Genomic DNA, 16,145 nt, shown 5'->3' with positions numbered 1-16,145 from the left:
GCTGACAGAAGGGACAGATTGATGATGATGATGATGTTGATGATTTTGATGATGTTGACTGATCAATATGTCACGCCACTCACGCTCGCTGAGTCTCCGTCGTCGCTCGACGCGTCCGCAGGGTGCCGGCGGGACGCGCTGTGCAAGGCCGCCGCGGTGGGAGACGGCCCGGCCGGCTGGCTCGAGTGCCTCCTCTACCCGGACACGCAGAGCTGCGGCACGAGCCAGGAGCTGCTGGAGCGGCCCGCACGCGCGCCCTCCTGCACCAGCCTGCTGCCCCGGATCGACGGGACGCTCTACCGGAAGCGAGGTGAGGCGGCTCGCACGATCTATGACGAGCGCAGGGACGGAGTTCCCGGCAACAGCGGACGACGCCGCTCACAGAGCGACGAAACGCGACCGCAACTCGAGACACTGTGCTCATGTTTGTTCTTTACAGAGAGACAGAGGGGGTGGGGGCCGTCAGGCGAGAGGGAACAAAATGAAAGGTCTTGGGCCTGGCACGGCCGGAGGGAAGGGAGTTCCAGACCCTTTGGGGGCAGTAGAAGAGAATGAGTGACCTCGCCCTGAGAGCTAAGGTTGACTGGGGGTTGTCGATGAGAGAGCCTTGGCTGCTGAAGGGGAGGGAAGGAGAGTGGGACGAGAGGGGGATAATTATGCAAGGGATGGCCGCGGTATTCTGGATATTGATGCCGGATTTGCTCAGGGCCATTGAAGGGATGGAGTCGGGTGGAGGTGTTGCTGCGACCGTTGTCTCCACGGTGACGATATTTACGAACGTGTATCACACCAGGCGGTCCAGATCAGTGTAAAACAATGATTGCTCTACCAGTCTTGTTCACATTGACCGGCGATTAAACCTATGTTTCTAGCGTCTGAGTCCGGTGCACCAACCCCACCCATAACAAAATCCGACAAGTCTGCGTGGAGCGCGGTCAAAACAAAGTCGGTAACACGACCAAAGCGCGGTTACATTTTGGTAGCGTATAGGAATGTTGCCGTCTGGCGTAACGGGGTATGTGCCGGGCATTTCCGTCAGCTGTGCACGGCCCCGGTCCCGCTCGGAGTGCGCCCGCGTCACGGCGCGCCGTGACGTCGCGCCGTGCACGTCACAAAGCACCTGCGTTTTATTTAGAAGTTTCAGAAAAGTTTCGGGTGTGAAAGAAATAATCCCCATAACTCTGCCGCGATTATTGTTCCATCTGCATCGTTTAATAAGGTTCTCTAAATGCTTGTTATTTTTTATGAACACCAAATTCTTGGCGATTACATAAATCAGGCCAGGGCTTAGCTGCAGACGTGTTTGGGAACTCAGCTGGCGCCGGTTCTTGCCGGCGTCTGTGCGAGGTTTTCCCTCCCTGTAAATATCCTGCTGAGCAACCGGGCATCCGTGCGCGGCCACGCGCAGCGCTCGCACGCGTGGGCTTCTTCAGGTGCTCCGGTTTCTCCCCGCACGTAACGCCGCAATGTATCGAGGATCGTAGAGCGTGGAGGTGCATTTGGCGCCGGTTCCTCACCACGTGGTTTGCCGCTGCCTTCCCCGCTCGTCTGTGGTTCTGAGTCGTCCTCTCTCTGTCTACGAGAGCGAGCGAATGCTGCGCGGCGGTGGTGCGTTACCGGTTGAGATTATTATTCATTGTTATGGATGAACAAATATATGTTTTGACGAATGAGAAGTGCTTTTGGAAAACTGAACTTGAGAATGAAAATCATACCGCCGTACCTGCTGCGACGTATGGATCAGAAAAATGGACAACGATGGATAAAATGTAACAAAAGCTGAGAAGTGCGTGATGAAATCAGCTCATGTGCAGTTAGTCTATGAATTGTTGATTTGGATTGATCACGGCTGCTGCGGATAATGAACAGAAGAACAATTAAGTCATAGCACGAAGCACAAAGGGAATAATGTCATTTACGGGCAGGGTATTGCGCAGGCACATTGCACCCGTAGGGCTAATCACAACCAGCGCTGCACACACGCACGCATACACACATCCTTTCCTTTACACGCACCATTAAGCCCCAGCTTAAAATGTTCCCAAACAATTTGGGACATTGTTTGATAAATCACGGCCGCAGGGGCCGCTCTCCCGCGTGCCTCCAGCCGGGCTTCGCGCTCAGCACCCTACGGCAGCCACTCTGTGGAGCGTTCCGCATTCGAGGGCACCGCCGACGTTATATAGCTGTCGCTCAATCGCTCGGAATGGCAGATATGCGGGTGCGAGAAGAGAGGTCCGCGCCACGCGAGAGCCGACCTGTCGGAACTCCTTATTCACGCCAGACGAGAGCCGCGCTCCGTCCACACTCCGGATACACTAAATTAACCCGCTCGGCAAAAGCGCGCCTGCTTTCAATTTACAACCTCGTAAAGCGATATCCTTGTGTATCCATCACGGGCCGAGCTCGCACGTGGCGACTTTGTGCCATCAGTGCCTAATGAAGGTTCTCGCAGAGTTTACGGCATTCCTGGCACTTTCCTAAAATTTCCTGTACGCGCGCCGTGCAGCCGCATTGCGTGCGTGCGAGTCGGTTTCGGAGACGGGCTGCGGACGACTTTCACCGCTTTGCTTTCAACCGCGTTCCACGCGAGCCGCACCACGCAGGGCCACGCGGCAACGCCGCCGCCCTCTTCCATCTTCCGCCGGCAGCGGCGTTTCGGACATTCGTGAGGAGGCCACCGCTGCAGCCGTCCGCCGGCTCTCTGGCCAACCTCCGCATGCGCTCGTGAACGTGACAGGCCAAACTCACGATCTGACGAAATCCAGAGAACGAAGGAGGCACAACTGTTCACGGGCAAGCACTCAGTTGTCGTGAATCGCATTCAACTGACATCCGTGTTTTACCGCCCGTCGCTGAACTTCGTTGATTCGAATGCAGCGGCCACCCTGGTTGTTAACCATAAAACACACGCCGCCTGCTTCACGGCGGACGTTAAAGATCCCCCCCGACGTAATTCGAAGCGCGTTGGCCGTTGTTCGCCAGCGTCATGGCCCAAATTCGAACAATCTTCACCGCAAATCACAGAATTTGGATCCCGCAGGGCAACACCGCCCCCTCCTGGGCAACCGCTGCGGACTGTGCACGCCCTTGGAATGTTGCGCCCTCCCGCGCGATAGCCTTGCGCTATAAGAATGGCGTGAATAATAAAAGAACCACACGTTTATAAGTGATGATCAATAGCTATTAACATTATTGTTGTTGTGATTTTCCAGACGGTGCCGAGGGGCCTGTGCGACGCCTGTACCGCCGCACGGCTTTCCGCAGCGAGATCGGCGTTCTGCTCCGTAGCGTTGCCAACCTCACCGGCATGGCTCTCTCTGACGGGTGAGAGCGCCCCCCCCCTCCCCACTCCAACTCAATGCTGACGTTAGAACATCGCACAAGGCACTCATTTGAGTCAACTTAGGGGAGGCGCAGCATACTCTCAGCATACTCTCACGATGTTTTAGACAGCACGTTTCATAAGGGCCCACACTACTGAACTACTGCGCTACCACTCTTGCCCCTGTCGCCAACACAAAGACAAAGTTGCCTCGATTGACATAGACTTTTGGGGGCAAGTGCTGTTATACGTGTGTACGTTGAACGTCTTTCGCACGATACATAGCCAGCCGTGCTAATCGGAGATGCGGGGGAAGGACAACAAACTAAACACCAAAAGCAGTTCTGAAGAAATTATCTTTCAATCTCTTAGCGAGTGTGGCCCAGCCACCTCTGTGTCTCCAGTTGCCGATGTTTACCCGTCACCCCAGGTTCCCTTGGGAAGACACGTGATCGATTCAGGCGACAATCGGCACCGATGTTGACCGTGGCCGGTAATTGAACTCGGGTCGTTGGGTTCATGGCACAGTGCTCTGACCACTCCACAGCGACTCCACCCTGCGCCACCTCCCACAGCTCCGAGGATCATCGCAGCCTGAATGCCTGGGGGGGGTTCTGAATGGGGTCATATCAGGGCTAGGGGTCTCATGAATGGGAGACTTGGCAAGGCACCACATTACCCAATGAACTGTACACTCGTTTGCTGCCTGCAAATGTTCACGATTGCCGTAATGTACGTTGAATAGCCCACGCTGCGCTCATGCTGCACAAGGGCGACCTGCCATGCTGAGTTGCGTATGGTTAATTAAAGGGCTTTGATTGCTGCGAGACGCTCGCTTTTTTTTGTTTCCAAAATCCAGGGCCTCCTCTCCCTGTAAGATAATTTAAACCCCTGTGACAACCGGGTGTGGATGGCGGTCACCCATGAAAGTACCATCCAGACAACCCCGCCTAGCTTCTGAGATCAGATGATATTCGGCGCATTCCGCGTGATTTGGTGGCAGCCACTCATTAAACAGGCAATGGCTCGAGCAATGAAGAAGGCCCTGTGCCCCAAACATCGTCTATTATATATATTTTTTTATTTTAAGGCCAGAGAGTTATTGACGAACGTGTCGAGTTTTTTTTTTGCTCTTTGTGCTTCTGCCCCAACTCCCAATGCAATAACTCAGGAGCCTCAATGGGATATGTATGCAGCACTTGGTTTGAAGACATCAGCGGAAGCCGGAGTGATTTTCTCGCTGCGAGCATTAATATGCGCCGTCCATGCCGCTGTATCCAGGCAGCGAGCACTGGACCATTTGCAACCGCGAACGCCGCTCCTTAGCTACACTAAATCAAGCGTGCGGCGCACGCAGCCGACCCCCAGCACAATCGGCGGGGCCTTCGCTCGTGAACGTGCGGCGGGCGCGTGCGAGCGCCGGGGCACGGCGGGGAAACGCATTTACATTCGCAGCGAAGCGCGGGGACGCCGAGCGGGACACCGGGGCAAATGGCTCGAGTGCAGAGATTGCTCCCCTAGCGCTGCTTTGATACGCGAGCACTGGGGTTGCTTTTGTTTTCTTTGTCAACACACTTTGCTCTCAATTTTATTGAAAGTTGCTCGCCTTGGGCGCGGCGCAAACAAACTTTATGGTTTTTGGCGGCGGCACACCGAGCCGGTAGCGCCTTTGCTGCCCGTTGCAGAGATTCCACGGGTGGAATCCAGCGGCCACCCTGGTTAATACCGCAGTGGTATTAATATAAAATACTGTAATCTAGGGATTATTTTAGGTGCACTTTTTTCCCCTGTATTTCAAAGAAAATGTTGGAGGGGTGGCGTAATATATTCTGTTAGCTGTGTTTGTGTGTAACTGACGCAAGTTTGGGTTGCGTCTTACTGTACAGAGCGTCTTATAGTCCGAAGAACACGGTTCATGCCACCTGCGTCACAAGGGATGCTAAAGATCCCGTGATCCTATTCGGGAGCGAGTAGGCCATGTGTGCCAGCGTCATGATCCAGTTGGCCAAATTAGAAAAAAAAATTGTCTGAGACCACATGCTGCTGGCAGACCGTGCCCATCTGTGACAGATAGTGTGTTCATGATCGCATAGTCTTATAAGATGTGTAAAATAAATAAACAGCCTTCAAAAAAAGTACTTAAAAAAAGTGCTTTTAGTCGTGGGTGGCATGGATACTCTGAGTTATAATTCCAGCTTATTGCAACCAGATATCTGGGCAGTGTGGTCCACGTGGCCCTATTTGTAAAGGTCAGACTATTTCAACCAAATTGCTTGTGCAGACTTTTTCCAGAATTGTTCAAAGGTCACTCAGGCCCACAGGCAGTGCGCGATGACGGCCGTGGGTGTTACTCAAACGCTTCGACATAATTTTGCCCTCTGACCTAATGCCACTCTACCGCTCATTTACTTGCATATCATTAGCCGCAGATTTTACCCTCTCATGCATCCTCCCTGGTTGACTGCTACGATTTCTCAAATTACTGTTAAATTATGGAAGCATTTTCAGCACATGTGAGGTCTCCCGTTAACTCCTAAAACCGCATTAAACCAAAAAACATGAATAAAATATTGGTTTGGCTTTCCATAATTCACGCATGAGAGGCTTAAAATTCTTCCACGTATATTTTTTTTCCCAAAGCCATTTTCCTTTTCGCACATGGCGGACGAGGGCCTCTGCACGTGGCTCATGCGCGTTATTTGACCATACTCCACCACGCTGGTCTGTTGCGGGTTGGTGAAGGCATGGGGCATTGACGTGGTGGGCACAGAGGGGCAGCACCATGTAGCCTCACGACCTATAACACCCGCGACGCATGGTTGGTCTCCTATCAAAGCACTATCAAGGCTCGACTCCCGCTTTAGCTTCCAAGCTCTTTGACGATTCCCGGCACATTCCGGGCGAGCTGATTTGTTCAAGGGGCACGGATGGACCTTCGTGCGCATTCACGGACATTCACTTGCGTTTCATTGAACGCGGCCATGCGTCCTGCTGGGCCGTCGGCTTGTGCCGGGGCAGGAAAATGACTGAGGCGACGCTTGTTTGGCTTCGTAGATACCTGCTGCACCCACAGCCTATGTTTGGTTGTGTGCGCTCCGATGACGCCTTCAGCAACAATAACAACAACAAAAAGCCGCTCTTAAAAACAAGCCTCGGCTCCAAATCTGTGTTGCACGTGACCCGGTCTCCCACTCCTCCTAGATTCTCTCTGCGACCAATTACATTAAACCCTCCGACGTGTTTTCCGACGTTTCTATCTACGTGCTGGAAGCTACCCCCGAATCTGAATTAAGTTGCTCCCTCCATCATAGAGTGCTTCCATTTGCTGCTACTGCTACTGCTGGTTCTTGATGCTCAATTAATTTTTTGAAGAATCTCGCGGCTAAATAAGAAACGGTACAACCATTGGAGAGCGATCCGGCACTCACCAATTCACATTGGAGAGTGATCCGGCACTCACCAATTCACACTGGAGAGCGATCTGGCACTCACCAATTCACATTGGCACTGATTGTTGCAACTCATCCACTCTGTGTTCAACCACCGCACTGCTCAACTTTGGAAATTCCCTCCCATCGCCTCCCCTACAAAGTTCTTGAATGTTTTACAGCGCTGCAGCATGTTGCTGGGCCGCTTCACGTCCTCAGCCTTTGTGCCAGTGCTCAGCAATCGCGATTTGAACGAAAGAAAATATGACACGGCCGCAAAAAACCCGCGCAGTGCGCACGGAATCAGGCGCCCTCAATACTCAATCCCATCGTTTGGGAGGATGCCAGGAGAGCCATAAGTTGACTGAAGAAATATGATGAGCTGTGAAGCTCTTTTTCACAGTTGTCCAGTAGGGTTGGGTCAGCAAGTTTCATAAAAACAAAACAACAAGCCAAGACCACACCAACACGATGCTGTCTTTCGATTACATTTCGCTTCATAATTGAATTATCAACACCATGGGTAAGGCTCAGGGTTCAAATCGCAAATGTGGCTGCTGTATCAGGCCCTATTCTTATGTTTAAAAATATTTTTTGTAAGGGGAGAAACAAGGTTGTTCCTAAACGTTGGGGCTGCAACGGCAAAATCCGGAGCGCAATGGCACGTGGAGATCATCTGATATGCACATGAAGCAAGGGGCAGTAATGATCATCACTGCAGGGCAGACAAAGGCTACACTTGATCACGTTCTGAGCAGTGGGCAGACTTTTAAAAACGGTTCCGTGCCACAATGGGCGATTCAACAAGCGTGGCGGCACGTCGGTTTGTGATTTAATTTTTTTTTTATTCCCTCGCCAAATTCCTCCATCATCTTGTCCGGCATCATACAAACAGCGCTGACCATTCTTAATGGCAAGGATGTAAACTCTGGGCACACTCTCTCTCAATCAGTGCCCTCCGATTACACTCTTGTGTTTTATTATTATTATTTATGATTGTACCTGAAATTCAAGGAAAGCCCTGGGGTGCGTTGCCCAACCAGCGACGCAGTCATGAACCACCGTGTGAGCGGTTGGCATCGCAGACTCAACTAGAGGCATTGAAGTGATCTGCCGCACATCAGCTGAAGCCATTTGCCAGCTAACAAGCGTCTCGACAGATTCATCAGGTTAATAACCATTCAGCGGAGTGCTGCCCAGGTCGCTGGGTAGATTCCGTCTTCCGCCACGGCAGTTGAGACGATGGTGCAAGCCTCCCAACTCCCACCCTCCTCCCCCGCCTCAGTCCCCCCCACTGCATAAATGGCCACACATTTATACACATGGTGGGGTTGAGTGTGGATACTCTCACCTCTTCCAAGAAGTAGGCCACGTTTCTGAAGGAGGGGCTTTCTAGAGCTGCCTCCGATGGAATTTATTTCGTAAGCAGTGGCAAAAACTCGCAGGGCCGCGCCTTGAGCGAATCGTCTAGCCGTGCGCGAGAAGACTGTGCGAGAAGCGCTGGGACGCTGCAGCGACGCTCGTCCTGGCCTGTCGGGGCCCCCCAGAGGAGCTCGGAGGCCACGTGAGGCCCCTCGTCCCACCATCCCAAAGCCCCATTTTGGGGCCCTCTTTTGTGTGAGGCCTCTGGTAACAGTGCCCATTTTGACCGCCCACCCCCGCTGGGCATCGCTGCGTGCTTAAGAGCGAGCGGTGAGCGGGGGCAGATGATCGCCCGCGCGGAGCTCAGACATTCCGGGCTCAGGCCTGCCCTTTGGCAAAATAGGCGGCCTGGTGGGAGGGAGGAATGCCGTCTGGGGCCAGCTACTTCTTGTTCTGACTGGGAGCGGGGGCTGCCGCGCGCCAAGCGTGCCCCAACCCCTCGTGCGATGTGGAAAGTGGAAAATTCCTCCAACGCAAATATGAGTTGAACTCTTGGTAGCGCTCGATGTTTATTCAACAATGGAATTAATGAATATTCGAGGGTGCAAAACAGTGAGGAGAGCACGGCAGACAGGTAAAAAGCAAAGGTATAATTTAGGATGAGTTTTGGAATGAGGAAAAATATATATACACGTCGGCGTTTTGAGCTAAATGTTCACAAGTTCACTAAACCACCCTGGACGATGATTGCCTTCTTGGGATAATGCTCAAGAATACGGTGCATGCATTTGTTACCAATTATCCCATCGTGACGTAATAAAATATCACAAGTCTAGTGGCACATTATTTAGTCATATTATATGCGTGGAGCCACAAGCATCTTGATTGCAGTTCAAGTGGCTTTAACTTCTCTCTATTGATTGAATAATTCGTAACTTTAGACTTACGGGTTGGTTGACAGATGGACGCATGGATGATGAACAAATTGATGAACACTCAAGAAAGAGATGAAAAGGAAACCTATAGCTGGAGAAAAATGCACGCACCGTTAACGCACCACTCTCTGAACCTAGCCGCCCGAGTTCAATTCCCGGCAACAGCCAACATCAGTGATGAGTGATATTTGAACCTATCCTGGCCTCTTCCGTCACCAACCCGCACTGATCAGCACAATGAAATTTTATCAAATGACCACTATCACCGACCCAGCAGAGGGAGGCCTTCATCCAGCAGTGGATTGGTACAGGGCTGTACATGATTTTACACAATCAATAAATATTTCCAAACTATTGTTTTACTGCACCCTTTATATATATCAAAAACTAAAAGTTTTTCCAACTCATCCCTCATCACCTAATAGAATTGGAATGGTAGTGGATTGCCAAATATCAGAAGGCAATTTCCCCTTCCTTGCTCTCAGTGGCACACCAGTGGCAGACCAGTGGCACATGAAGCCAAATGTGCTTGTTTTTAAGGCCGTTACACCAACAAGTCAGCCCGTCCGAACATTCCAAAAAGCTTACGCTGATATTTCCTCCAAATTGCTTGGCAGCTAGCTGCAACCTTCCAAACAAGATCAGTGCCAAATGGGCATTGGATTGAAGCTGGCTGCTTATTCCAATCTCTAGTAATTCCCGGAATAGCGAGGGGTCACGGTTTAATTAACAATGCAGCTCTTAATTCAGCCAATCGCAGTATGAGTAAAAGCCTACTGGAGTAGGTAGCCACGCCATAGCAAGCGGTGCCCTGGGGTAACACGGTGCGGAGATGTTTTACTGTTTACCAGGGCGGCCGCTCGGCTCAAATCGTACCTCTCGACTACGTCCACCACCCGTGATTGGGTAGGCGCGGGTGAGCGTGTGATCGTGCGGTGTGTGCAAACGTCGCCACTGGAGAGACAAAGGCGGCCGGGCGTGGTTGCTGGCCCACCCGGCACCCCGTGCGACGTGCCGGTCTTCGTGAATTTACCGAAAGAACCGAAGAGTATGTACCGGGGATGTTTTCTTTTTGTCGGTGAATGCGTGGCATCGCCGTGATCACCGCTCTCGCCGGTGACTCCGGGACCGCACAGTAACGCCTCCCACCCCCATCCCATCGCCGCATCCCGTTCAGGGCACGGGCCAGCGGAATCCTCCCGACCTCATCCTGCGACTGCGTTCCGCGCACAGACAATTAAACCGGCGGGCCTCTGTCCACGGCCCAGCGCTGCGAGCGTGCTGCACCGGCCGTAGAGAACGCTTCGTGCCGTGTGATGTGCTGAGCTATGAATTGCCTAGAGCACAACCTACGTAGCTGCGTACTATATTTATTTATAGCCCATTGTCAAATTTCACTTTTGGACGAAGGCTTCCCCGTGCCGTCTTGGTCACGGCCAGTTGTTCGAGCACACTTCACCATTCTGGTTGTTGCGGTTTGGCAAAAGTTGTGGGCAAGTGGATGGAGGGGGTGGTGCCCATGACCGCTACTGATGTTAGCCGTGGCCAGGAATCAAGCTCGGGAAACCGGGTTCATAACACAGCGCGCTAACCACTCTACACAACTCCATCCCACTGTACGTAAATATATACGCAGCAAAATGTATAAACCCAGAAGGCAGAGAGCCTGAGTAAAAAATGAAAGCTCCATTCTGGCTGCTACCTGGAACATGAGCAGACGCCAGGGACTGAAGCGCGCATCGAGAGCCGTCTCGGGGACCGACGCTGTTTATTTTCACTGCAAATTCCATCGCTCTCACCAGCAGTTCACATCCAAGTTGCCTCGCTGCGCCGTGCTGGCTGCGGCAGCCTGTTTGCCTTGGCCCTCGTGCCCGCGGCGGGCGCATCTCGCGCTCGAGCCGTTGGGCCGTGCCGCCGTGGTTCGTCGTGCCTCGTGGCCGCTGCCACGCTCCCCAGCGGCTCTGCCCAGAGGCGGCGTGTGGCGGCGGAAGTAGTCCGTGAACACGTTTGCTTACATAAGAGGCTTGTTTTGGGTTAGGTCGCGTAAATATATAAATGTGTCGTTAAACCCGCCACCACCCGACACAGACAACTAGTAAGGGTTGTCACGTAAACAGAACGTGCCAATTCGTCACTAGTGCAGCACACCGCTGTGTTGGAGAGCCAAGCCACAACATTTACAATCTCAACGTTTACAATCTGAGGATGACGTTTTGCCAGTAATTACAACTAGCTTCATCAGGCGACAGCCAGGTTTGTGGAGAGTCCACCTGTTTATTTCCTTATATAGAGGCTTAGATGTGGTGATGGGTTTAACGACATATTTATATATTTACGCGATCTAACCCCAACAACCTGTATTATGGATGATATTGGTCGTGAAAGCATACGTGTTAAACTTTTGCTTGCCTTTAATAATTATTCGAGATATTATCTCCGCGCGCGTATCATGCCTTGAGTCGTCGCATTCTGCGTCTGTCTACTCAACCTACAATTTATTTCTCACTTTCTCATTCCACGAGTTTGCTATTTTAGCCTACTCTTAGACGCCGGCCGTATGCCTTGAAACGTGGGGAGTACCCACGCTTTATCCCACCGCACGCTACTACCTGCCGATCGCCTACCTGCGCCGTACCCATGCATACCGCTGGGCGCACAGCGGTGGTGGCGGATTTAGGAAAGCTGCACCGTTATTTAACCGCCTGACTGCGAGATCGACTCGAACCGGTGACCTCTGGATCGCAAGTCCAGTGCACTGGCCAGTACACCAGGGCAGCCTTTGATTCCTCATGCAGGGCACTGTGATTGTCGACACGGAGAGCCCTCTGTCATACCCCGCCACCTGTTCACCGTGAGGATTGTGAGGCTTTCATTCCGGCTGTGTGGAATGTAAGATGAGTTCAGCGGCCGCTCGTTGATGAGGTCAAGTTGTAACTCAATAAACGTGATTATTGCCATCCCTTGTCTGCGGAAGTGGCTCAGAGAAAACAAACATCTGTAATGGTATTTCATCTTCCCTCAGTGTGAGCTCTATTTACATTCTGATGAGTATTTTAATTCGGTTACTATACCAACAGAATGAATAATGGTTTCTCAAATTCTAAACGCGTAACAGTATCTTCTGTAATTTTTTTGTACTCTTGGACCGGCTAAAACGTTTCTGTTAGGACGAGTGTTTGTGGTTTGTTATGGTAACTTAGATGTTGCTGCGGTGGTGGAATGGTGAGCGCTCTGGATTCACCGGTTCCATTCCATCCTCCTGCGCGGCAGATGAGACGATGGTGCAGGTTTCTTCCAATAGTAATAACAATAAATAATTAATTATGCAGGAGAGAGACACTGAGTTGTACGGCTCTTCTTCAGAAGGATCCTCCATTGGGTTTTATTTTAAGATCTTTTTAGCCAGTTCACGATGAGTGTTTTATTATACACGTGGGAGGAAACCGGGTGCCTGGAGGAAACCCCACGCGCACGAGGGGGCAACGCTCTATCCCCAGACAGATGGAAACCGATGGCGATAAGTCCGCTTGCTGTACCGCCTTCTCCTGGCGAGCCGGGGTATGTGGCACCTCGACGCCCATGGGAAGGGAGATTCACGACGCTTGTGCCGTGATCCACCAACCCATGCTGCCGCCTCCACCGGGCGTGGTGACAGGCAGCCAGGTGCGGCAGCGTAGCCGCCACCGCCCGGCTACATCCCCGCTCCACCACCTCTATCCACACAAGGGGTATGAATGGGCATGCCACCATTAGTCAATCAGCAGGTCGTGTTAGGTGGGGTAAAGTGTGGGTACTGTACTTCCACACCTGCACACAAGCTGATCATCCCCGAGAGGATATAAGTTCGTATGCAGGTGCTCGGTGGGGCATTGCACTGCAGCGTCATGAGAGGAGGGGGCAGCTTGGGGCGGCCTTCGTCCACCAGTGGATTGACCATGGCTGCTGACGATGATTATGGTAATAACCTTCTGAAGGGGCTCTCTCTCTCTTTCGCGGATAGCTTTCCGCCTGCCGCGGTGTCATCAAGAAATTGCTGGGCTGCACCTTTACCTCCTCATGGTAACTTGGCGGATTTTTCGCTTGTGATCACCGCACGCCCGTCGGCCCGTCCGGACCGCGCATGGAGCTGCACGCTCGTGCATGCGTGTGTGTGTGTGTGCGTGCGTGCGTGTGTGTGCGTGTGCGTGCTTGCATGCATGCATATGTGCATGTGTGTGCGTGCGTGCTTGCGTGCATGTGTGTGTGCGTGCGTGTGCGTGCGTGCTCGCGTACATGTATGTGTGCATGTGTGTGTGAGTGTGTGCGTGCATGTGTGTGTGCGTGCGTGCTCGCGTGCATGTGTGTGTGCGTGCGTACTCGCGTGCATGTGTGTGTGCGTGCGTGTGTGAGTGTGTGCGTGCTTGCTTGCATGTGTGCGTCCGTGTGTGCTCGCTCCGTCCGTGTTCACACGCGGGAGCGCCCCTGGCTCTTTGTGCGACAACTACAAACGAGCGCTTGTACGCGCGCCGATTCATTACCAGCCCTCGGGCCGCGGTTTTTATCGCAGCCGACGTGCGGACAGATGGAATGCATCACGACCAGCTTGGTTCTTGCTCTACGCTCACGGTCAAGGCCTGACACCCTTCTGAATGCTAATCGTTCACTCCCCTTGCTCGATCCTGCGTCTGAGCTCAATCGCGCGTAAGGCGGCACGGCGCACACACGCATGCATGCACGCGAACACGCACACACACGCATGCACGCGAACACGCACGCACATGCACACACGCATGCACGCGAATACGCACACACACGCACGCATGCTCGCAATTCCTCATTGTGGGTCGCCTATGCCCATCATCCATCCGGGTTGGACAAATGAGTGCCACTTTGTGGGGAAGTCGACAGTACTATGGATAGACGCAGCCCCTGCCAGAGGAACGAGGAATTTCCACAAACTGGCTCAGTAAGAGGAGGTCGCTCTCACATGTTTTTAAATCACAAACTGTTTTGTTGAATCGATACATGGGGAAATTATTAACGGTGTGCACTGTTAAATATCCAGTATAGAATATTTTGTTTAATAAGATGCCTGTTACTATTATTACAATTTGAGGGGTAGACTCAGTGTTCAAATGTTCATAAACTTTATTTTTTAAAACATAAACTGGATACAGTGCTTTGTACCAACATTGTTTCTTTGGCAAAATGACAAAGTAAAGGCAATCCATCAGGGTCGATGTTGCGTTTGGCACAAAGTCATTCGTTTAAACCGCTTTAACAAAACAGAACAGCTAATTGTGGCTGCTGCAACGTTCTGCTCGCGGCCAACTGACGTGTAATTATGTCTGATTGCGTGTGTGTGTGTGTTTACAATTGTGGGGAGCTGTAGTGTAGCGGTTAGTGCTATGCTGCGCTACGAACCTGGCGACCCGGGTTCGATTTCCACTCGCGGCCAACACCGGTGGTGAATATTTGAACCGGTCCTGAGGCTGCCCTAGGTCAGTTCAGTTTTAAATGAATACCTGGTGCAGTGTGTAACATCAGCGCTGGGGAGACAAAGGCGGGTATTATGTTCGCACGATGTATTAAATTACATTATTCACCATCAGCAGCCATGATATATCCACTGCTAAATGAATGCCTCCCCACGAAAGTGCCACCTCTCATGGTCCCGCTATGCCACAGTCTGTTTCGCACACTCCATTAATTGGCCATCGTCCCTTTGAGTGATGCATCCTGCGCAAGCCTTCTTACCTTTCTTTGCAGTCAGTACGATGTCCGAAATCGTTATTGCTGTCAGATCCCTCTGATCGTCCTCCCGTCTCTTAGTGTAATTCCCAGCATGCGTCGTGCATCGTTTCTTTGCACAATGTGTTCGACTCTGCGTGTCGCTCCACGTGCTGGCAACTGACATCGACTGACATCATCACGCGGTTCAACCACAAAGCATGCGGAGGGCACTGTGGGTAAGGGCGCGTGTTTGCCCGGCAGGTTCTCGCGGTGCGAGCGAACGTGCGACGAGGACCCGTGCTGCGAGGGCTTCGCCTTCCTCAGGCGCGCGCTCTCGAGTGGTACGTACTCCCCACGCGTGGGCACCCACGCCGGCTCGGGGTCACGGAGAAGCGCGCGGCGAGGAGGCGAAGCGGCGCTGCCGCGGGCCGAGAGCTGCACTCGGCCCGAGATTGATTCCCGGGATGTCTCCAGACGTACGGCAGAAACTGATTGCGGGGAATTTCTGGTTGGCAAATTATGCGCAGATGCTGTGTGTTAATTATGCAAGGTGATCCATTTATGGATTTTCCACTAAAACAATGGGGGAATATGTCAGGCAAAGCAGAATATTTTGCAAAGCCCGTACACGTCTTCTACCAATCTTGATATCGCGGATTACATCTTTAAGGCCCTTCCAAGTAGTCTGGCCAGCCTGGAATAGCAGAGACCAAATCCCTCCTCGAGGGGCTATTGGGAGGCTCTCCAGATCCCCCGCGAGCGGAGAACGTTTCCCCCATGAGCGACACGAGCAAGCAATTGAACTAAACTAAAGCTGAACACATTTTTATTATTTTACCAGGTAAGGCCCACTGAGCTATACAGCTCTTTTTCAGAAGCGACCTGGCCACAAATGATAGCTCATGAAGTGGCTTATCACGTGGAAATGTATAGCACCCAAACATTCTAAACGCATGTTTCTAAATATGGAGGTAAAAACCAAAGGACCCGGACAAAACTCGAAGCAACCGTGGAGCAGAACATGCAAACTCCAAATACTGTATACAGGCATCAGGGTCAAGATCGAACACACGACCTCCTGTATACCAGGCGAGGTCGTTAACATCTCGCCACTGCGGGACCCAAATTGCAGCGCCTCAAGCGTCAAGTTTTACCGTTTACCAGGCCAGGCAGGGAGACCGTGTGGTGCCTGGACGCCACGCACCGCTGTGTGTGAAGCCGCGTGCTGCCGTGTGTGACGCCGCGTGCTGCCGTGTGTGACGCCGCGTGCTGCCGTGTGTGACGCCGCGTGCTGCCGTGTGTGACGCCACGCACCACTGTGTGTGACGCCTCGTGCTGCGTTGTGTGACGCCGCGTGCTGCCGTGTGTGACGCCTGGTGCTGC

General features: G+C 52.4%; 1 protein-coding gene across 1 annotated transcript in view; it reads left to right on the top strand.

Moving 5' to 3' along the window:
- The window catches only part of LOC116946664 (thyroglobulin-like), a 107,297-nt gene that overhangs the window by 34,804 nt on the left and 56,348 nt on the right, over positions 1 to 16,145 (top strand). Inside the window, exons 23-25 of the mRNA XM_032961839.2 lie at positions 122 to 310; positions 3,216 to 3,327; positions 15,024 to 15,103. Of these exons, the coding sequence (XP_032817730.2) occupies positions 122 to 310; positions 3,216 to 3,327; positions 15,024 to 15,103 (381 nt within the window). The remainder of the gene's footprint in view (positions 1 to 121; positions 311 to 3,215; positions 3,328 to 15,023; positions 15,104 to 16,145) is intronic.

This window comes from Petromyzon marinus, chromosome 27 (assembly GCF_048934315.1).
Source record: "Petromyzon marinus isolate PM22_M1 ecotype Great Lakes invasive population chromosome 27, UKy_Petmar_22M1.pri1.0, whole genome shotgun sequence".
Classification (NCBI taxonomy): Eukaryota; Metazoa; Chordata; class Hyperoartia; order Petromyzontiformes; family Petromyzontidae; genus Petromyzon; species Petromyzon marinus.
This window is presented reverse-complemented; position numbering and strand designations above follow the sequence as displayed.